The sequence below is a fragment of the Podarcis filfolensis genome (assembly GCF_964270895.1).
Source record: "Podarcis filfolensis genome assembly, chromosome: 1".
Taxonomy (NCBI): domain Eukaryota; kingdom Metazoa; phylum Chordata; class Lepidosauria; order Squamata; family Lacertidae; genus Podarcis; species Podarcis filfolensis.
The window spans coordinates 132,907,670-132,930,759 of NC_139604.1; the positions used below are offsets into that span (position 1 = coordinate 132,907,670).

The 23,090-nt window shown below is 46.8% G+C and overlaps 1 protein-coding gene across 3 annotated transcripts in view; it reads left to right on the forward strand.

Moving 5' to 3' along the window:
* The first annotated feature begins 449 nt into the window (after positions 1-449).
* The window catches only part of MAP4K5 (mitogen-activated protein kinase kinase kinase kinase 5), an 89,101-nt gene continuing 66,460 nt past the window's right edge, over positions 450-23,090 (forward strand). For 2 of the 3 annotated variants that reach the window (XR_014547765.1, XM_083612288.1), the window contains exons 1-2: positions 450-694; positions 9,030-9,323. Coding sequence is in view for 2 of the 3 variants with exons in the window: in XM_083612288.1 (XP_083468414.1) it covers positions 9,216-9,323 (108 nt within the window). In the remaining variant the exon portion in view is untranslated. The remainder of the gene's footprint in view (positions 695-9,029; positions 9,324-23,090) is intronic. The other variant, XM_083612289.1, reaches the window with a different exon arrangement.

The following is a 23,090-nucleotide window of genomic DNA, read 5'->3' on the forward strand; positions in this document are numbered from 1 at the left end:
GGAGGGAGTTCCACAGGTTAACAACGCAGTGCTGCGCGGAGGGGAAAAAACAACAGCCTCCATTTCCTCTGCCTTGAATCTCCAGGGTTGTCCCCGAGGGAATGGGAGACCCTTTCCCCTTTCTCCTTTCCCATAGTTTTAATCCTGTCGCCTGTCACTTTCCCCCATTAAGCAGCGGCGGCGGCGGCCGTGAATCCGGATCCACCTGGCGGGCGAGGCCGGCCGCGGCTAATCCCTGGGCGGCGTTAATCCGGATTACCTCACGCCGGATTCCTTAATTCGGAGTGGGAAGGAGGAGGAGAGCGCGGCGGGGACCATGGCTCCTCCGAGGGGCAGGCGCGCCCGAGGCCCGAGGAGGAGGCTGGCTGGGCGGCGGAAGCCCCGCTTCGGGGCGCTGTGGCTCCGCCTCAGCCGGGCGGCTGGCGAGGAGGCCGGGCCGAGGGCGGGACGGCCAGGCGAAGGCGGCACCGGCGGCGGCGGCGGCGGCTGCCTGGGTCTGGCGTGGCCCGGAGAGGGTTCGAGCGGCGGCGGCGGCGGTGTCGGGCGAGGCCGCGCGGACTGAGGAGACCAGGCCGAGCCTGAGGAGACCAGGCCGGAGTCGGCGGCGGCCCCCGCCCCAAGAGGCCGCCGACCCGCGGCGGGACAAAGAGGGGCCTCCTCCTCCGCCTCCTCCCTCAGAGGCCGGCTGAGAGAGGTAAGGACCCGGGCCGGGCCTGCGCGGGGGGCAGCCGGCCTGAGGAGAAAGGAGTTCGGGAATTGGGGGGTTCGGAGCCCCCCAACTAGAGGCCCCTCAGGCCTGGGGGTCAGGTAGACTGCGAGGCGGAGGGAGGCTCTCCTAGACGGGAGGAGGTGGGTGGGGGGAGTCCATTGCCCCCCATTCAGAGATCACAGGCTGACCGGGGGGGGTGTGGGGTTTTTGGGGGGGCAGCTGGGACACCCCTTCTTTTGCACACCCGAGGTGGGCTGGTGAGGGAAGGGCGTGTGAAAGCGGGGGATAGCGAGGCTTCTTGTGCACACGTGTACACGTGTGTGTGTGTGTGTGCTCCTTCACACGCACCGCAGGAGAACGGATGGTCTCCAGATAGGTGGAAAGTGGATCTGCCTCTCCTGGAGGATCTTTTCTGGGGGATCTGCAACAGACGCAGCTGTCTCCAAAATAGAAGGATGGAGAAAGCTTGGAGGGACCTGGAGTGGGTTTGGGGGGGTGAGATCCGCTCACTTCTGCTGCTCAAGACAAACCCCTGGACTCTGGAAATTTAGATTATAAGTGCCTGACTTGACCACCAGGTTCTGAGCAGTGGTTCTTTGGGGGGTGCCTAGCAAAAAAAACACCACACAATCCCCCCTAAAACAGACCCTGCAAGCCTGAATTCTGCCAAGATGGAAAGATGCCTCCCCAAGATGGTTTGGAGTAAGGTGGGGAAGCCCCTAGCCCCTGCCTTTATCCCTGGAGTTAGGGCTGAATGACTGGGTTTGGTGGGTTCCCACCTCCTCTTGCTTTTGAGACCCCTTGAGATCCTTTTGCTCTCTCCTCCATTCCGTCCTGCATGCAGTCACAGTCTCTGGTGGGCTGGATCCGGACATGGCCCATCTAGCCCAGCATCCTGTCCTCTGGGTGGCCAACCAGATGCCTGTGGGAAACCCACAAGCAGGACCTGAGAACATGAGCTCTTTCCCCTCCTGTAGTTTTTCCATCTGGTACAGTGGTACCTCGGGTTACATACGCTTCAGGTTACATGCACTTCAGGTTACAGACTCAGCTAACCCAGAAATATTACCTCGGGTTAAGAGCTTTGCTTCAGGATGAGAACAGAAATCGTGCTCCGGCGGTGCGGCGGCAGCAGGAGGCCTCATTGGCTAAAGTGGTGCTTCAGGTTAAGAACAGTTTCAGGTTAAGAATGGACCTCCAGAACGAATTAAGTACTTAACCTGAGGTACCACTGTATTCAGAAGCAGAACAATGGAAGCAGACTAGTGACTAGTAAAGGTAAAGGGTAAAGGGACCCCAGACAATTAGGTCCAGTCATGGCCTACGCTGGGGTTGCGGCGCTCATCTCGCTTTATTGGCCGAGGGAGCCAGCGTACAGCTTCTGGGTTGTGTGGCCAGCATGACTAAGCCGCTTCTGGCGAACCAGAGCAGCACACAGAAACGCCGTTTACCTTCCTGCCGGAATGGTACCTATTTATCTACTTGCACTTTGACGTGCTTTCGAACTGCTAGGTTGGCAGGAGCAGGGACCGAGCAACAGGAGCTCACCCCATCACAGGGATTCGAACCGCCGACCTTCTGATCAGCAAGCCCTAGGCTCTGTGGTTTAACCAACAGCGCCACCCGCATCCCTAGTGACTAGTAGCCATCAACAAATAGCTTTCTCCTCCATCAATTTGTCTAATACTCTTTTAAAGCCATCTAGGTTGGTGGCCATCACTGCCTTCCCTGGGAGCAAATTTCGTAGTTTAAACCGGCGCTGCGTAATTAAGTACTTTATTTTATCTGGCCTAAATCTTCCAACATTCAGCTTAATTGGATGCCTGTGAATTCTACTACTGTGAGAGGGAAGGAAACTCTTATCTCCTTTATCCTTGCCATGCATAATTTTTATAAACCTCCATCATGTTGCTTCTGACTTTCCTTTTCTCTAAACTTAAACGTCCCAAATGCTGCAACTTTTCTTCATCGGGATGTCGCTCCATACCCTTAATTGTTTTGGTGGCCCTTTTCTGAAGTTCCACAATATCTTGTGATGAGGCTACCAGAATTGTAAACCGTATTCGTGGTGCGGGAACACTATAGATTTATATAATGCCATTATGATACCAGCAGTTTAATTTTCAATTCCCTTCCTGATGATTCTTTACACAGAATTTACCTTTTTCATGGCTGCCACACATGGGGTCGACATATTCACTGAGCTTTCTGCTACAACTCCAAGGTCTTATTCCTGGTCCGTCACTTCCAGTTTAGACCTCATGAGCATATATGTGGAAAAAAATATTTTTGGCTTCTACATATATCTACCCCTGTTTACATTGAACTGCACTTACCATTTTACTTCCCATTCACTCAGCTTGGAGAGGTCCTTTTGGAGTTCCTTGCAATCTCATTTTAAGAAGTGACTCCTAACTCTAGATCGTTTATGAACAAGTCAAACTGCACAGGTCCCAGTCCTGATCCCTGGGGGACTCCACTTCCTACTTCTTTCCACTCAGAGAACTGTCCATTTATTCCTGCTCTTTGCTTCCTGCAACTTAGCCAAGTCCTTATCCACAAGATGACTTCTCCTCTTATTCCTTGACTGCTAAGCTTACTCAAGAGCCCTTGGTGAGGTACTTTGTCAAAAGCTTTTTGAAAGTCCAAGTAAACAATGTAAGCCGGATCACCTCTGTTGATATGCTTGCTGACACTCTCAAATAACTAGGTTCGTGAGACAGAAGCTGTGCTGGGTTAGAAAACCCTGGTCTGTACATGTTGGAAGCGCTTAAGGAAAAGTCTGCTGCCCAGATTGAAATGCCACAATTTCAGCACAACCCCTGGTGACAATTAAGTTTGGCAATTAAATTCCTGATGTTTTGCTTTTTTAATCTGCAACCCCAACCGGGCCTGTGCTCTTCTGATGCCATGTGATGTGTTTGAGGAGATCTGACTCCCTCTGATGGAATCTTCCTGGCTCAGAAGCCCGCTCAGGGTCTTCCTGCTCTCAAGGGGTTTATCTTCGGCCTCCTGTTTATATGGTTTAGTAAGAGACTGTGCAGGGATTCATGTGAAAGCAATTAGCTTTGTTGCAAACCCCTTTAACAGGAGCAGAGTAAGCTCCGTGCTAAGCGAATCCAAATTCAGCATCCGTGCTGTCTGTGCCAGGCAAAGCTGGAGGCTGCAGCAGCCTCTCTTGGTCAGCCAAGCAAGCAAATGTGAGTTATGTCTGCCCCTTGTATCCAAGTCTGCTTTTGTATAGACTTGTGCCTCCTGATTGCTGGAAATTCAGCTCTGGCTCTGCTCTTGCAAGTTTAATTGGTAAAATCGTCAGCTAAAGCTCTAATTGCCTCCTCAGTGGTGGAAGACCAGGAGGGAAGGCTCTGAAAGTTAAGGGCAGGCACACATTTTTGGTAGGTGGGTTTTTTGGGGGGAAGTGATTGCAGTTCAATTGGATTGTGGTCTGTTTGGCTGACAGCGAATGGTTACTTTTGTTTATTGAATTCTGATTTCTTGCATGCCCTTTTGTGTCTCAAAAAGGTGTCTGTATTGAAGTTTCTGTAATACTCAAATTCATTTTGATAGGAAAGGCCATTAATGAACTAAAAATGTTTTTGACTTATTCAGTTCTGCTTTGTTAGATCTCACCAAGCCTTGTACTGTACATATATTTTCAAGCCCACCTTTATGGTCTTGAGGGCTACAAGCTTCATGTGTTTGTAAAAGCTGAAATTCTCATATTGCTGAATTCTCTGCTGTGCATACATTCAGCATTCAAGCATCCTGCCATAGCATACTTGGCACCCTGACCATAAACTGTATTTTGCTGTTCTAAAAAGGGAATTTCTGGTGAATTTCTCTTTGATATTAAACATTCTGAGGGCTGAAATAGATCCTTTGTTATGTAAATAGTTTTATTTTCTCCTTTCTGGTTACTATTTTTATGGGGAAAACACTTTTTGAACCAAAGCGCAGCAGCCAAATAGTTTCTCTTGCAAAAAAAATGTTTAGCCTTGGTCACTGTGAGAGATTTTTCCACTGGCAAATGTAGGGCTTCCTCTTGTGGGAGAATCCATAGCAGTCATCATCCTTATGGGGCCTGCCAGTTTGCTCTGCCTCTCCCCTGACTGTTTTGTCTGGCATCTGGAAAAGCAGCAGCTAAAGGCTTGGAACATGGAGAGTACGGAAGGCAAACCTGTAGGAGACAGTGTGTGCAAGGGTACATACGTTGTGTTTCATTTCCCCAGTCTTCACTCGGGTGAGCAATCTGTTACTTTCATATAATATATTTCTAAAATATAATTCAAAAATACCACAGATGCATCCAAACATAGAAACTAATAATTGTAATGAAACATTATCATCCCGGGAGCTACCTACCTAATTGGCATTTGCATTTCTATTTTTTGGTAAATACAGACATGCGCAGGGTAATGCATTAATAAGCTTGGCAAAGAGAGAATACCTGGAAGGAATACTGTATGCTTACCAATATCCCTGTTATATTGCTTCATCTAGTTAATAAGTGATACTCTTAGCTGCTCAGTATTGCTTATTTTATCTGCCTTTAAAATATATATATTCTGGGCCTTCAGTAATATCTGTTGCAGCTGAACATAAAAATCAGAAAATGATAAAAGCATCAGATAAACCACTATAAATATAACACATGGGTGGCTATTTAGACCCCTGTGACATGCAATATCTCCTGCCGGTAACTGACAGCTCCTGTGCCAGTTTATTTCCTGGTCGGAGGAAAGACCTATAGGCATGTCAAGGCAGGGATGCAAACATTAAAGACAAGAGCCTTCTGGTTCCTGGGAATCCAGTGATTGCGCATAGCCAATCCCATGCCACTGCCTGCAAGATCAGATCACCATCTGGGGCCGTCTCCCAGTCTTGGTATCTGTTCTCCAAAGGGAGCCTTAATGCTCTCTCTTCCCCATCTCTCCAGCTATCAAGGGTTATTAGACTTTTCTGCTGTTCAGAACCAGGCAGCTGGCACTCCCCTGTTGTGGTCATTGACTTATTTGTTTGCTTAAGGTGTTTCTGCACTCCCCCCCCCCGAGGGGTTTACAATGTAGTGCTTCTTGTGTTTCTGTCAGCGTAAGGCCCAGAGCTGGGTTCCGTCATCCGTCGTTCCATAGGCAGCCTTTAACAGCCATTGCACCATTTCCTCATTGCACATTTCCTTGGTGTGTCCAGAAGATCAAAAGATCACTGTGGCCCAGATGCCCGAGTGGGCATGTAACCTGCCTTGGGACGCTGCAGTTGGGATGCTTCTAAGCTGACTGATGGTTCTGTCCCCGTGCCTTCAGGGAGGGGCTGAACACAGCCAATGCACGTGTAAACCTTTTGAAGGGACCTTGATACTGCAGCTGTTATTATTCTTTTTTTTATACATTTTTATTAATTTTTTAACATATCATTTCCAACAATCATTTAACATAACTTCTTATCTTATACAATATTTTAGACTTCCATCAACAACCTCTGAAGATTTTCCGTTCTTTATCACTTATTCTGCATTTCTTAATTTCTCTATTACTTTTAATTATCATTAACTAATAGTTCTTTTCACAGTCTTCGTTGCAATATTTCACATAATCCTCCTTACAGAACTTCTTGCAGCCCTACTAGTGTAATCTGTTTATTACAGTTGCTTTTCAAATAATTCAAATATTTACCCCAGTCTTCTAAGAATCTCTGGTCCCGCAGGTTTCGAATCTTTCCTGTTAATTTATCTAATTCTGCATAGTCCATTGCTTTCATTTGCCACTCTTCTTGCTTCCATTTTTGTGCCAGTAGTAGTCTTGCTGCCGTTATTGCATATAAAAACAATTTACAGTCCTGTTTGTTAATGTCTTCCCCTACAATGCCAAGTAAAAATGCTTCTGGAAATATAAATGTATATTTCAACATCTTTTTCATCTCATTATATGTCATTTCCCAGAAGTTTTTCACTTTTTTACATTCCTGCAGCTGTAATTATTCTCATCCATGTACAGTAATCTTAGGTAGGGCTGCCTTCATTCATGATTTCACAGTGTGTGGACAGAAGAAACTGATATGTAGCACCTGCCAGGCTAAGAATCTTGAGTTGCATTTAAGAAGGACCCAAGTTCCTAAGAGATGTGCTTGCAGCATTTTATAACAAGATTTGCATCTGTGTAGGAAATAGATGTTATTAAGTAATGAAATATCAACTCCAGTGTGGGTCAATTGCTATTTACTCTCCCAACATTATGAGGGATGTTCACAAGTGTCTGCCTTCTCTTGCTCCAGAGGGAGCTCCTTGCAATCTGTCCCTCTGGACAATTAGTATTTTATTGATCTCATTATGTTCCTATTTCAATTAGGCTTTGAAAGTGTTCAAGCATCAGCTTGCACACTCTTGAAGTGTGGTTGGTTTGGGGTACCACATGAGTGCTAGTCACTGGAGGCAAAGTGACCCCCCCCCAAAAAAAAATTCTTCCTGGAACTAGTAGAAGGATGGTTATATTCCCTTCCAGGGAGTCAGATGTATTCTGAGAGAAGAAAGATGAGCTTATAGATATGAGAAAAATAAACAGAATCAATGATGAACGCAGCAAAATTCACAGAGGGCACAGAGTTTCATTTATACAGAGACTTTGAGTTATGTGGCGCAGAGTTTTAGCTGTTCTTTAGTGCATGTCTTTTTAATTTGGACAAACGAGATGTTGTGATGGAGCCTGGCCTGTGCTCCCAGTCCCCTCGTAAGGCTCTGTTATTTTGGCAGATGAGTTCGGCCTTGTTTGGGCGTGACATGTGGTGTCCCATGATGCTGGAAGTTTAAGTCTCGCCCCAGCTGCGAAAGTGGCAAGGTTTTTTTCTCTCCACATCAGCCCTCTCATTTGCGATATGCAGATAACGCTACTGGCATTGGGTTCTTGTAGCAAGTCACGGGTTTCCAGCCTTTTTGGCCCATGGGCACATTTGCAAACTGGAGAAACTGTGGTGGACAATACTAGATGTACATTTATCCTGTGACCAAACACACCCCACAGCTACCATAGGATGCTTCTTTCAAGCCTAATCTCTGGGGCAGGGAAGGGAGGGCACCAGGGAAGGCCTCTGTGGGGGTCAGGTTGGTAGCCCATGTCAAGCGTTTGAAATACTATTATTTATTAATTTTATATCCCACCCTTCCTCCCAAAGGAGTCCAAGGCGACACGTGCACAGTGGTGCTGAAACAATACAGCTAAGAATAAGAAGCTGGAAACCACTTTAAAGTCTCTAAAACATTTAAAAGCAATCACATACCCCTCACAGCTAGTAATCTCAAGGTTGCTAGGAACAGTATCTTTGCCATCAAACGCCTGGAAGACAGACGCACCTCACCAGGGTGGGCATCGCAGAAACTGCCTCCAAGAAGGCTCTGTCGCGGGTCAGTGCCAACTGGGAAGCAGCCAATGGCAGCACTGCCCTTGCCGCTGACTGCCTTCGAAGACAGAACCGTGGGTTAACTAGCCTGGGTTGGTGAGGCTGTTTTTTGTGGCATGAGGCCAGGTGAGGGGACCCTCCTCTGCCGGTTACAGACGGCAGGGTAGCAGTTTGTCATCTGAGGCCCTTCTCTATGTCCCTTCTCCCTGAGAGGTTTGGAGGGTGGGAACAAGAGAATGGGCCTTTTTTGTGGTCGCCCCCGTCTGTGGAATGCTCTCCAGGCACCAGGCAAAAACGTTCCTCTTTACCCAGGCCTTTAACTGTTAAATAATATTTGCCCTGTTAAAGCTATCATTATGATTATTTTATTGCTATGCCGTCTGTTATTATGCTTTTTACAGTCAAACCTCGGTTTTCAAATGTCTCAGCTGCCGAACACCGAAAACCCGGAAGTGAATGCTTCTGTTTTTGATCGTGCCTTGGAAGTCGAATGGCTTCCAAGGCGTGTTTTTCAATTTTCCCCATTGACTTTGCAGCCAGCCCCTTGATCCTCGGTTTTCAAACGTTTCAGGAGTTGAACGGACTTCTGGAACGGATTGTGTTTGAAAACCGAGGTTCCACTGTATTATGTTTTTATTATTGATGCTCTGTAAAATGTGTTTGTATATGTAAAATGTCTTTTGATATTATCATTGTTACTATTATTATTTATTTGATTTATAATAATTGATGGAAAGATCCAACCCATGGGCCACAGTTTTCCAGATTTTTCTCTTGCGCAGGCCCATTGAAGTGAATGGAATCTGTGCACAGCAGGGCTGCCCCATGTTAGCTAGCAGGGATTCCATTTGGATTTTCTGCCTGAGCCACCAGAGCGCCTTGACTACCTTTCAACAAGCTCTCATGGATGTTCCTTTCCCCTTAAATCTGCTAGGTCCGAAGAAGAGTGGACGGAAGCTATGCCTGCCACCGGGGGATCACCTCGCTAGGACCTTGCTCACGTTGCTTCTCGGTATTGCAAAAGCCAGAAGCAGGGAAGGCAGAGGCAGCTGCACACCATTCCTGTTCCCCCTCGTGGAGGGGGGCAGGGGGGAGGAAGTGGAGGCTGCATTAACGGACAATGGATCCTCTGGCCCGCTCGAGTGGGGATATTATGCGGCGGAATCCACAGCAAGACTACGAGCTGGTCCAGCGGGTGGGGAGCGGCACTTACGGAGATGTCTACAAGGTGAGAGTCCAAATGCCAAGGCCTTTTCCGCAGCGGACATTTCCGTTGCAAATTGGGATTTCTCTCTCCCTGCCTCATGTGGCAGCTTGGGCCAATTTACTGTTAAGGAAGGGCAGAATCCACATAACCGCTTCTGTAGGGAGAGTCGTGGGCATGGTAGCTGGTCCCTTCGCCCCACTTTTGCGTTGTAAGTCATATTTTCACCAGCCTACAGAATTGTTGCAATATGCAGATTCAAGCAGCCTTCTTAAATTATATGAATCAACCCTTTTTGTGTGTTGGGTGGGCTTCATCTAGCGAACCCCATCAGCGGAAGCCCTGCGTGAGGATTTCTGCTTGCGCAAGGGAGTTGCCCCCCCTCCCCTTCATCTGCCCCCTTTGCCCCCTGAAATTGGCTCAGAACCTCCAGAACAGCAGGTTCAGGGCAGGGGCTCATTGCTTCATCTGACAAGCTGATATGCCTGTGCAGACAGAACATTGGTACACAGCACAAGGTTGAATTCCACCCGCTGCTCCCCAGGTTTTGTCACAGGGTTGGTTGGCATTTCTTAATGGGGCTTTTGCTCATTGTTCTCTCCACCCCAACACTGTAAAACAGTTTGAAATGGAGGAAAGGGGAGCAACTTGGATTAAGAACTCTGCAAACCCGGAAGTAGGTGTTTTGGTTTGTGAACTTTGCCTTGGAATAAGAACATGTTTCGCTTCCTGTTGAGTGTGTTCCATTTGTAAATTGAGTCCCCCGCTGCTATGGGAAAGCACGCCTTGGCTTAAGAACGCTTTGGTTTAAGAACGGACTTCCGGAACGGATTAAGTTCATAAACCAAGGTACCTCTGTGCTTGTTCAGCATTAATTTTGAAACCCTGGCTCTGGCGCAAGTGAGGATTCTTTATTCAGTGCTGATAAATGAGGCTGCTGTTAGAAAGCTGGAATGCTTTATTCTGAGTAGCGAAGAGAGGAGAATTCCCCATAATTTTTCTTTAAAAAAAGAATGGTTTGCTGCCTGATTTAGCTCCGAGGAAAGAGGCAATTGGTCGGAGTTAGCCTGGTGGACTGGGCAGGTTGGGGGTAGGAAAAGAAGAAACTGGATCTGCAATGGGAGGGGTCAGGGTTGTTGGAGGCTGAGATCATCCACGCTTGTCTAAGAAAATTGTGACATCCCTGAAATCTGCTCAATTGCCACAGGTCCCCTTCCATCACTGCAGCGCGATTGACCTCACTTTTGTCTTCTCCTTGTGCCCTTCACTTCTTCATGAATATACTCATTTGGACTTTTGACTTGATTTTATATGACTAGGTATCGTCCCAAGTTAAATGTGATAGTCAGAGGCTGTGAGGCAAAGTGAAGTGGAGACGTTTAGATGCTCTGAAGAGCAGCGGCAGCAGGGCAGGATACAAGCTGGATCCGTCCCATGAGTCGCAATCCCCTGGGAAGTTCTCCTGCACAAGACCCAGTGGGAAGGAGCAGAAGGCTGCTCACCAGACTTGTGCAGGGGTGAATTTCCCACTGAATGAAGGAGGAGGCATGGTTGTGATTTTTCAACTCTGGCTCCAAATATCTTGGATGTGATCTGGTACACGTTGGACTGTGGTCATAGTGACTGCTGCCCCAAAGGTTTGCTCCACAAACTTTTAATAAACTTGCCCTACAAGTCAGCTAAGTGAAGTGCAGCTTTAAACGCTGATTAATTCTGCTTCTTTTATATCATAGATAGGCAAACTAAAGCCCGGGGACCGGGTCCGGCCCAACCGCTTTCTAAATCCGGCCCGCGGACGGTCCGGGAATCAGCGTGTTTTTACATGAGTAGAATGTGTCCTTTTATTTAAAATGCATCTCTGGATTATTTGTGGGGCTTAGGAACTCGTTCATTTTTTCCCCTTCAAAAAAATCCGGCCCCCCACAAGGTCTGAGGGACAGTGGACCGGCCCCCTGCTGAAAAAGTTTGCTGACCCCTGTTATATGCTTCAAACTGTTACGGTGTTCTATAAACAGTCCTTTGGGCTCTATGAATTCAATGCTTATTGCAGAATTCCAGAATCCTCAGAAATGCAGTTTTCATTTGAAAAAACAAATAAATTACACTACTAACTAAATTTTATAATCCAGCTTTTGGCTCAACAAACACCAGGGTGGTGAATGAAATAAAACCACCTTTAAAATATTAAGACATTGAAGCAATGAAACACACAAATAAATTCCCATGTGTGCCAGCAGCAGAGATGGGGGAGAGCGGCTCCTGTAGCCTTGGAAGGCAACAAAACAGGCCTTAGGTCCAACTGGCAATGCTTCTATAATGGTGAGGTTGCCACTGCTATGTGGCCCCTTCCCCTGCCATTCAGATGATGGCGATGATATTGATATTTGTATATTGCCCATCTGACTAGGTTCCCCCAGCTGCTCTAGGTAGCTTCCAGCAAAATATAAAAACAAATTAAAACATCAGCCATTAACAACACAGGGCTGCCTTCAGATGTCTTCTAAAAGTCAGGTAGCTGTTTATTTCCTTGACATCTTATGGGAGGGCATTCCACAGGGCGGGCGCCACCACCGAGAAGGCCCTCTGCCGAGTTCCCTGTAACCTCACATCTTGCAGGGAGAGAACCGCCAGAAGGCCCTCAGAGCTGGACCTCAGTGTCTGGGATGAATGATGGGGGTAGAGATGCTCTTCCAGGTATGCTGGGCTGAGGCCATTTAAGATGAGCAGAGGAAGATAATATTGGAAACAGAGAGAGCAGGTTGGGAGGAGCCGGTGATGTGGTTGTTATTGCCCCAAAGGCAGGAGACTTTGGTGTTTGGCACAGCCCCAGAGGCCAACAGATTAGGTCAAGTTATGCAGATAAGTTATAGTTTCGCTTTGTGGGGGGGGGACGGGGGGGGTGTCCGTTTTTATGTCTTGGCTGATTTTTGGTGTTTTCCATTGTGCTTTTGCTATTGTTGTTATGTGAGATTCTCCTCTTAAAAAGTGGGATAAAAATCGGTTAAATAAATAATTCAGATAAAAGAAATTGGCTTTTCCTTGGCATGGAATTAGGATTGTTGTAGTAAACTGCTGCCCTTAATTAATTGGCTACTTCATATGCGCTCATTTTAATAAAGGAATCCTTTTTTAAAAAAAGAGTGGTTACATTTTTACTTTGTCAAAAAAGAGGCCCCTGCATCACTTTGGCCTAAGTCAGCCTGAACTTGATTTGATTTTAAATCAGTGCACTTATCATTCTATATGAAGAAACATTGTGTTTTAACACATTGGGTGAAGCATTACAAAGTATTAAAAAGCTGCAGAACTCTTGACTAAAAACGGCTGCCTTCTGTATTCCTGACCCTTTCAGAGCAGGTGACTGTATATTTGTCTCTCTCTTGTGGGAATGTGGCATTTATAGGGTCAGATTAAAAGGACACAAGTTGATCCCTAGGTTAAGAATAGCTCACAGGAAGCAGATTAAGGTGCACAGGCGGCTTGCAGCATGACTGGAGTTAAAATACGCCCAATTCCAGAGGTGTTTGTTTTCGTTGCTCTAATTCCATTTCCATCTTTGCTCAGGATTGTTCATATGGGCTGCCCTGGTTCTGGAACTGGTACCCAGTGGGACACTGCTGTTAATGCAAAGCCTGCTTGCTGCCCCTGGCAAAAATGCACAGTGCTTTCTTACCTTGTGCTGTCCATCGAGGCTTGCAGCATCTCTCCAAGGTCTCAGGCAGCAATAAAATGTGATTTTCCCACAGGAAAGCAGAGCACGCTGGCTAGATGACATTTCTGGTATGCAGAAATGTTGTAGGGATAGGATAGGCAGAATAAGATCCAAGAGAGGCAGTGCGATGAGTGCTTTTCATGGTATTCTTATTGGTATTGTAAATGTGGTTCTCAGAAAGTTTTCAGAAGAGCAGGATGTCAGTGTCTTCATTAAAAGGTAAAGGGACCCCTGACAGTTAAGTCCAGTTGTGAATGACTCGGGTTGCAGTGCTCATCTTGCTTTACAGGCCAAGGGAGCCAGCGTTTGTCCGCAGACAGTTTTTCCGGGTCATCTGGCCAGCATGACTAAGCCGCTTCTGGCGCAACGGAACACCAAAACTAGAGCAGCGTACGGAAACGCCATTTATCTTCCCGCCGGAGCGGTACCTATTAATCCACTTGCACTTTTAGGCATGCTTTCAAACTGCTAGGTTGTCAGGAGCTGGGACCGAGCAACGGTAGCTCACCCCATCACAGGGATTCGAACCGCTGACCTTTTGATCGGCAAGCCCAAGGCTCAGTGGTTTAGACCACAGTGCCACCAGCATCCCATGTCTTAATTAAAGCAGGCTGCAATTGATGTAACCTGGCATCATGGCTAAAAGCTGAGAAGTGTTTGGTTCATGTCACCCTGTTGGGCGTGCAGACAGGCTAGGTGGCCACAAAGCCAACTCCTCATTCAGACCCACCATTGCTTTCCCACCATCTGCAGTATCGATATGACAATGCCAGCGATCTGCTTTGCAGCACTGTTATAAGGCTTTTTGGCCCTTGGGGAAGGGCTGTAGCTCAGTAGCATGGCACCTGCTTTGCATGCACGAGGTCTCAGATTCAACCCTGGTAGCATCTTCAGGTAGGGCTGGGATCAGTGTTAGAAACTGGGATAGAAAAGCAAGGCGCCAAATGGCTTTTGGGACCTGGGTTGTGGGCGCCAAAACAGAATGTCTAGTCGCCATTGGGGGTGGGGGACGGCAACACTTTTTATTTATTATTTTTATAAGCATGAACTAATATGCGATTTGCATAAGTGACAAATTGTTAATACCATATTTTTTTTACAGAAATACATGTTTAATTTGGTGTTTACAATTAACATATTGGTACCAAACTTTGGTACTCTACTCTTTATCGTTAAACTCCTTAACATATTGTCTATCCTTAACATGTATTTTGAAGCTTCAAAGCACGTACATTTCAGTAACCCCTGAGTGTCAGCCAGGAGCAAAAAAATAAATAAAATGGCACCCAGACTTTTTGAGGAGCTTGCAAATGGAGAATCTTGCTAGCAAATGGCACCTTGCTAGTTTCAAGCCCTGGCTGGGAGGGTTCCATACCTGAAAAACTAGAGAGATGCTGCTGGTCTGTGGTCTGTTTTGAGCCAGGTGGTCTGACTCTGGGGACAGATTCCTCTGTCCCAGTACTTGAAAATCACCTGCGAAATGCAAAGTATTTGTTAATTCATTGTCCCTAGTCCTGTATTCAAATGTAGGCTGAGGAGGTGGTGTGGTTTATGGATGGGTTTGAGTGCCATGCCTCCCCTCCCAAAGATATGTTTCTCCATATGTTAATCCTGCCCTGTGTTTTCCGGGAATCAAATCAGGCTGAGGCATAGGAAATTACTGAGGAATGTATTTTCAGTGCAGGTGTCTTGGTCCTGAGCCATCACACTCTCAAAGTGTGAAAGGAGCCTCTTTGTTGCAGAGAATGTGTTCTGAAAGGTTTTTTTGGATTTGACTCTGCATACATTCAGTTTGCAGGGACAGAGTCATCTTGGCTGGTTCTAAAATCCTCCCTTCATCTTTTAAGCCCGTAGAACCTTGATTTGGATGGGAGCAAAGGTCTTCTGGTTTAAGCCAAGACTGGCCTTCAGAGGCTGAATTATGTTCTTGTGTCCCTGCTGCTATTCCCAGAGGAGGTGCCTGGGACAGCCCCAGTTTTATTATTTATTATATGCATTTGTTGAGTTGCACACCAAAGTGTCTCAAAGTATCTGGATTGATAAAAATAGAAATAATGAAACATAGTAACACCAAATAAGAAAACAGCAGCACAAGGCTCATCTAAAAACATAAAGGGAGCTAAGCTTTCCCATCTCACTTAAAAGGGTGAGCACAAATATAACTAGTTGTCTTCCCAATGAAAAGCCAAAGGCCTCGGTAAGCAAAGTTGTTTTTGCCTGGCACCTAAAAACAGACAGCAATGGCTCCAGGCATGCTTCCCTGAGGAACCTACCACAGAAAAGGCACATTCCTGTGCCACCACCATCCACATCTCCCTCGAGGAGGGCACACAGAAAAAGGGCCTCAGTTGATGACCACAGTTCCAGGGTTGGTTCATGTGGGGAGATGCAGCCCTTGAGATGTTGGCAGCTGTGAGTCTCCAAACCAGCACTTTGAATTGTGCCTAGAAACTAATTGGTGGCACGTCCAGTTGTGCCAAGATTGGGGCTAGAAGCCCAGGTCTACTTGCCTTAGCCAGTCGTCTGGCCACTGAATTCTGCACCAGCTGCAGTTTCTGAGGAGTCTTCAAATGCTATGTATAACCTAGAGGTGACCAGAGCATAGATAACCTAAGTTAGGCTGTCCCTATCCAGCTAGGGGCATAGCTGGGTCACCAGCCGAAGCTGATGGAAAACACTCTGTGCCACTTGAGGCTCATGCGACAGTGATGGATCGGGGAGTAACCTCATCCTACGTACCTTCAGAGGGAAGGTAGTGTCACCCAGAACAGTCTGAACCCTGCCCATCCAGTCTAAGGAACCACCCACTAACAGTGCCTTTTTCTTAAATGGATTGAGCTTCCATTTATTGGGTCTCATCCAGTCTTTTACCAAGACCAGCCATTGTTCTACAGCAGGGATGTCCAACAGGTCGATCGCGGGGTGCCTTTGGTCGATCCTGGTTGATTGCGGGACCCCGACCCCCCCCAAAATGCTCAACCACTCTGGCTCCCTAAAAAAAGCTCAGCAACTCTGGTCAGTACAATGGGTATTGTGTTTTTTTAGTGGGAGCAGATTGCAGTCTCTCGGAAGTTAGACATCCCTGTTCTACAGCATCTGCTGCCACACCTGCAGAAGTAAAGGAGAAATAGGACTGCATATCATCAGCATATAGGAACACTGGAAGCTGCCTTCTACTGAGCCAGACCATTCTCCCATCTAGTCAGTGGCAGCGGTTCTCTGAGGTTTCAGACTCAGGGACATCCCCAGCCCTACACTGGTCTAGGAGCTAGAGCCTTTGTCCTGACAATGCACGCCATTGAGCAGCACGAGGGATAAAATTGAATTCTGCAGCACCCAACACCAAAAGCTCAATGGTCCTGAACACCCTCCCTCTGCTCTACCCTTTGGAGACAGCCATCCAAGTAGGACTGAAACCACCACAAACCAGCGCTGCCCACCCCTAATTTGAACTGTCACTCGGGGAGAATGCTGTGGCCGATGGTAGCAAAAGCTGCGGAGAGATCAAGGAGAATTAACAGGGACACTCTCCCCCTGATTTTCTCCTGACAAAGGATATCAAGCAGGATGACTAAGTCAGCTTCTGTGCCAAGATGGGGCCTGAACCCTGATCGAAATAGTTATAGAAAATCAGTTGGGGAAAGAGGTAGGGCAACGGATAGTCTGGGGGGGGGGAGGAATGGGATTGGCAAGCAAAATAAAGGATGGGAAGCTGCGATTTATAGATCCAACTTGGTTCCTGCATAGCTTGTTTCTCGGTGCATTTTTACTACAAAAGGCAGGTGGGATTCTTACTAGGAAGAAGAAGAAGAAGAGTTTGGATTTGATATCCCGCTTTAAGCGGCTAACAATCTCCTTTCCCTTCCTTCCCCACAACAAACACTCTGTGAGGCTGAGAGACTTCAGAGAAGTGTGACTGGCCCAAGGTCACCCAGCAGCTGCATGTGGAGGAGCAGAGTCACGAACCCGGTTCCCCAGATTACGAGTCCACTGCTCTTAACCACTACACCACACTGGCCTGTGGGAAGCAGGGAAACAGTCCAGATTTGCTGGCCCTGAAAGTAAAACCATTCCCCCACCCCCCAAGAAGATCATAGCTGTTAAGAGAAGGGAGAAGCACTTCCCACCAAACATCTAACATGACAGGAGCTGTCTTAGCTGCTTAGTCTCCCCCCCCCCCCCCGGCTGCACAGCCAACCTGTCGACTGTGATTAGAGACTTTACTCTGGAAAACCATGTCACACGCTCATCTTAATGCCTTTCTTTTATCATTGTACGAGCTCTCTGTTGGGTTACTGGGTAGAGTTTAGGTAGGGGGCATCAGGCTTGAGCTTGTCCACACAACTGAGAGTCAGGAGGTTGTTGTTTGAACTCAGGAGCAAGGAAATGCATGCTTTGGGGGGCCTGCTTCTTGCCAGTCGCTTTCAGTACTGGGCTGTGCACAGCTGAGCACATAAGAAGAATCCTGCAGCTGCATCAGACCAGTTGGCCTTCTAGTCCAGCATCCTGTTTGCATGGTAGCCAACCAGATTCCTTGTGGGAAGAGTGCAAGCAGGACCTGAGCACAACAGGACCCTCCCCTGTGGATTCCAGCAACTAGTATCCAGTTTGTGTTCGCTTGTGTTCCCCAGTAACTGGTATCCAGAGGCTGTGTATCGTAATGGAGGTAGCCAGTGGGCTTATATAGTATCTGTTGAGTAGTAACTCAGCATTGGGCCAAGAGGCTTCTGGTTTGAGTTCTGGCTAATTTCGATGACCACTCTGAGCCCTAAATACCTGTTGCTTTTGACCAGAGAGCTGGACAAGCACCTTTTCTGGACCTAATATAACTGAACATGATGTGTGGGGTGCTGCTTGCCATTAAGATCCTCTGAATCTGGTACTGAGCACAGAATTCTGCTTCCTCAGGAATTCAGTTGATGGTTTGGTGTTGGGTTGGATTAGGTTTTTAATCAGGTTTTTAGCCCTTCTTGTTGCAGAGGTAACACATGCTGTCAGTCACTGCTGGTCGAGGAAATTCTTTTTTTTTTTTTAATAAATGTTTATTATTTTCCTTATACATACTTTTACAATACATTACAATAAATCACTTAAATACTTTTAGCTCTGCCAAGCTTGCGACTTCCCTCCATCTCTTCAGCGAGTATCCCTTATTTTCTTAAATCGCGTATTCTATTTTTTTTAACCCTTATATCTGTCATACATTGTAAGAGCTATTTCAGTCCTGCCAGTGTTCTTAAATTTTTACAAGTATCCTTTATATACACCATAAATTTACTCTAACTTTCTTAAAACCTCTGATCGTCCTGATCCCGAATTCTTTCCGTCAGTTTGGCTAACTCCTCGTAGCTCATCATTTTTGTCTGCCACTCCGCAATAGTAGGAATTTCTTGCAGTTTCCAATTTTGGGCAAGCATATTTCTTGCCGCTGCTGTGGCGTACAAAAGTCCACTTTCTTAATTTCCTTCCCCATCAAACCCAGCAAGAAGGCTTCTGGTTTTTTGGGAAAGGTGTATTTAAATATTTTCTTAAGTTCATTATAAATTAGTTCCCAAAAGTTCTTAACTTTGTCACAAGTCCCTCACATGTGATAAAAGTCACCGTCGGCCTCTTTGCATTTCCAACATTTTTTGTCCTTTAGCTGGAAGAGGAAATTCATGTCTACTGCGGAGTTCAGTCCCACACTGGCTATCTGCGTAGTCTTCACTGGAGCAAAGCCAGGGGGCTGAGAGCTTGGTGTGACTCTGGGTTGCCATCCCAGTTCAGGCAGAGGCCTCGCTAGGTGTCTGCAGACTTCTCCAAGCCTCAGTTACTCAACTGTGTAATAATCAAATGCCAAGAGTGGGTGTGAATATGTGATGCATTGCACAACCCTTTTTGCTGGTGCATAAGTGCAGCTAAGAATAATCAGGTTGCCTCCCCCCCCCATCTGCCAGCATGTAGTGTTTTGTGGACTTGCAGATATTTCTGACTTAGTCTTTTGATCTCAGAACTGGCTAGCAAGCACTGTCTCTGCTATCTGCTCCAGGTGATATTCCCATGGCAGCAGGGTTGAGCAGGAGATTCGCCACCCAGGTGTGGCCAGACCGGAATGCTTTGCAGTTCATGGGCCCCTGCCTGTACGTATCAAGCAGAGGCAGAATGAATTGTGTGCAGAAGCAGACAGAAAGCTGGTATACAGTATTGGTTGGGAGGCTGAGCTAGGAACCAAGAAGCCCATTCTTCAAACCCCCACTCTAGCAAGAACTCATGTGTCACTTTAACCAGGTTAGGGCTAACCAGGGTAAGATGTTTGTTAACAACCCTGGTGAAGGGGGGAACCTAGTTAGCCTTATGCGCAATTAACAGTGCAATGCTCACCATGGCGAAGACCAAGGAGGTTAATTTGTGCTCCAAAGAGGAAAAGGCTGGGAGAAGAAGTGTGCTGCTTAACCGTGGATTGGCAGGCATACTAGGTGTCTATCTTGGATGCTTTAGTTGATATTCCTGCACTGTAGGGGGTTGGACTAGATGACCCTCAGGGTCCCTTCCAACTCTACAATTTTATGATTCTGCGTGTCTGCCACTCCTGAAATGTCTTAATGGCTGCTGCTCAGACAGTTCAAGAGTCAAATCCTGCTTGCTTGCTTGCTGGATCTGGAGGGCTGCTAGTTGTTAGTGTTAAATCAGAAGATACCTTCTTTTTCATGTTACATTTTGGCTAAGCTGCTAGGATTTTTCAAATCATTTCTGGATGGCTAGGCCAGAGACCTAGATTTGCTTTTGTTGCCTCTGGCTGCCAGAGACAGAAGTTTGCCTGCATTTAAGATACTTAACAGAAAGGCCCGGTGGTTGTCAGGCTCAATATGGAAAAGTTAGAAGAAAGATTCTTCTCCGTTGGGATCTTTTTTTAAAAGCTACATATGCAATTTATCTTTTGGTAACCAGGCTGTTGAGAATGGCATAGTACACAGTATTTGTATCTGTTCCACTTGTGCAGCAGAACCTACACCCCTACGCTTTGTGCGTCCCCTAAATCTATTCTAGGGGTTCCCCTACTCTCCGGAGCAGATTGGGGGGGGGGAGGGGAGAAGGTCCCCTTGCACTGACAGAACAATTTAGTAGAATACCACCCTTTTTATTATTATTATTATTACTATTATTATTATTCATTAAATTTCTATCCCACCCTTCATCCAAGGATTGCAGGGCAGTTTATAGTACAAAAACATAAAAATATATAACATAGTAACAAACAAAAACAATATGCCCCCACAGTTTAAAAAGGCCATAGATTGTTTAATTAGCCAAATAAATCTTGATTCCCACCCACCCTCTTTTAGGACTCACACAATTAAATACGTGTGCGGGGGGGGGGCAGGAAGACTGAAGCCCCCTTGTGGGCTAGTATCACTTGTAGACTTATTTGCAAAGCCAACTTGATGATAGGTGGTTGTTGTTTTAATTCGTTTATTTAGCTAATTGAAACTGAAATCTAGGTGTTTCACACTGGGTATTAGTTGCCCTGCTGTAGTGTACAACAGTGTTTGTGCAATCATATTGGTGAAAAGCTAAACAAAGGGGCTTCTGCTGGGTGGAGCTGAGGCAGCAGTCGGGTACAATTCTCTGGCGTTTGACTAAGCATCTGTTGCATAATGGCTTTGGGTTCGCCCCAAGCATTTCAGTGCTGTGTGCACATGGCAGTGGCATGGTTTGTGCAAAGTTTGCAACTCTGCAGCTTATATGTCCTCTTGAAAGATTTTTGTGTGCCACAATGCAAATATAATCCCTCTCAGGGTGGGAAGTCACCACTCCCTGCCCCACATTGGGGTCTTTCCATGACTCCAGCTCACCCCATGAAAGCAAATGTGCTCAGGAAGGAAGAGGAAAGTGAAAGGAAAAGAGCAGCCATTGGAAGATGGCAAGAACGAGAAAGATGGAAGCTTAGATGAGGGAAGTGAGCATAGGGAACATTTCTGCTTGGGGTTAATCTTGCCTTTTGTATCAGATTGTAGTAGAAATTTACACTTGCCCACTTACCTTCCTGGCAAAATGTGCAATCTTGCAGGCATAAAACAAATAAGTTTTAGCTCACAAAAAAGGACTAACCCACCACGTGTACCTGTGTCAGTCGTGTGTGTGAAGCCTTTAAAAGTTTCTTCACCATCAGAGGCAACCAGCTTATTAAAGCCCTGCAACACAGCTACAGCCGAGGGCATTCTTCCCCAACCAAATGCCCTCCAGTTGTTTTGGCGCACAACTCCCATCGGCCAACTCTCCTCAGCCCCGGGCTGGTGGAAGTTGCAGCCCAACACATCTGGAAAGCTTGGCTTAGGGTGGGTGGGAGAGCTCAGTTCTGTTAATCATCTAATGCTCATTCGCCACTGGGCTTTGCTGCCAAACTTGTTCCTCTTGCACCAGCCATGCCCAGCAGGCAGTTATGTAAGGGACCTGAATTCAAACTGCTGGATTTGGGCATTGGCCCCTGCAGGTCTCAGAAAGATAAAGCCTTTCTCTACTCTGTGCAGCTCTTGACGTCAACAAACTACCTGTTGAGGCCTGCAGCTTGCTAGGTGGCAACTAGGTCAGGAGCTACCTGATTATTTTGCCGGAGGGCAAAGTAAGACTCCCGTCAAGGGCTTCTGCACAAAGACAGGCATGACTTTTGAAAAATTGCAATGCCATAAAAGAGACGGTGTGGGCTTGGATGTGGCAAAGTGGGGCCAGCAGAGGCCAAGGTGGGACCCTCTCTCACTAGGTAGAGCACCAGCTTTGTAAATGGGTGTGGGTGTCCTTAGTTTCTAGCATCTCTGCTGGTGGGGCTGGGAAACATCTCAGCCAGATCCCTCCTAGAGCTGTTGTTGGGCAGAGTAAGTTGTGCCAAACTGTTCTGATTCAGCTTCATGGGGTCAGGTCACCAACTCTCCTTGAGCTTCTCAGAGAAAAGGTTCAGATTCAACCCATGCACTTCTCAATGTGGGGCTTAAAGGCTGTTGCTTTGTCACGCTGGAAGTGTAGAATCCCCACTAATCCCACACCTGACACACTTAAGTGGCTCAGTGCCTTACATTGGCTGTCTCCATCCTTGCAACAGCCTTGCATGCTATGTCTCCATCGCTCCTGTTCTGTACGCAGGGAGCTGCAGGGGTTGGGGGAGAGGGAGACTTTGCTCAAGGCTGCAGAATTAGGTCTTGCTAAAGAAAAGACTAAATCCCAGGACCGGTCAACGCATTTTGGTGTGCTCCCCACCCCCGCCAGTTAATTTGTATGGGGTACAGTTAGAGATGGAGAAGTCTGTCAGTTTCAGTTTCTCAGTTTTCTTTTCTTCGATTCAGTTCTCCACATTGCTGCATTAGTGTGCTATATTTTTAAGGAGAATTTCTTAGCATTTTAGTGCACTTGTCTCCTAATACACACATGCTTTAATATATGGAATTATGCAAGCAGTTTCTCCAGCACATTTCTGTGTCTTGTTTCCTGCAATAAATGCATTTTCTACATACTTCCTCCTAATGGACACATTTCTGTATAGGCTTTTCACTTCAAGAATGGCATCACTGAATTTGGGGAAGTGCAAATTTCAAAAGAGAGCCGCATTTCTGTTTGCTTTACTGTTTTGGGAAGTGCAGATTAGATAGGCTCACATTACACTGCAGACCAGATGGCGTCCCGCCCCTACTTTCCCTATTCCTAGGTGAGATCCCCTGGGAAGTTCCCCTCTCCTCTTTCAACCAACTCCCATTGATTTCAGCATGAGATTCTGCCGAAGATCTGTTCTGTCCAGAAAGCCGGTCAGTAAGTACTTTTATTGGGTCCATGGCTCAGAGGAACTCAGGAAACTGCTTTATTCTGAGTCAGACCATTTGGTCCATCTAGCTCAGTCTTGTCTGCACGGGCCGACAGCAGCTCTCCACAGAGTTTCCAGATGGTGGATATTACCAGCCTCTCTGGATTGAACCTGGGACCTTATGCATTCCAAGCGGATGTGCTACCACTGAGCTATGACCCTTCTCCTGTGGCTCAGATCTATCTGCCCTCCACTCCAGAATCCTTAAGCAATTCTACAGGGATCAACTGGTGTGTTATTCTCCCTTCCCAAG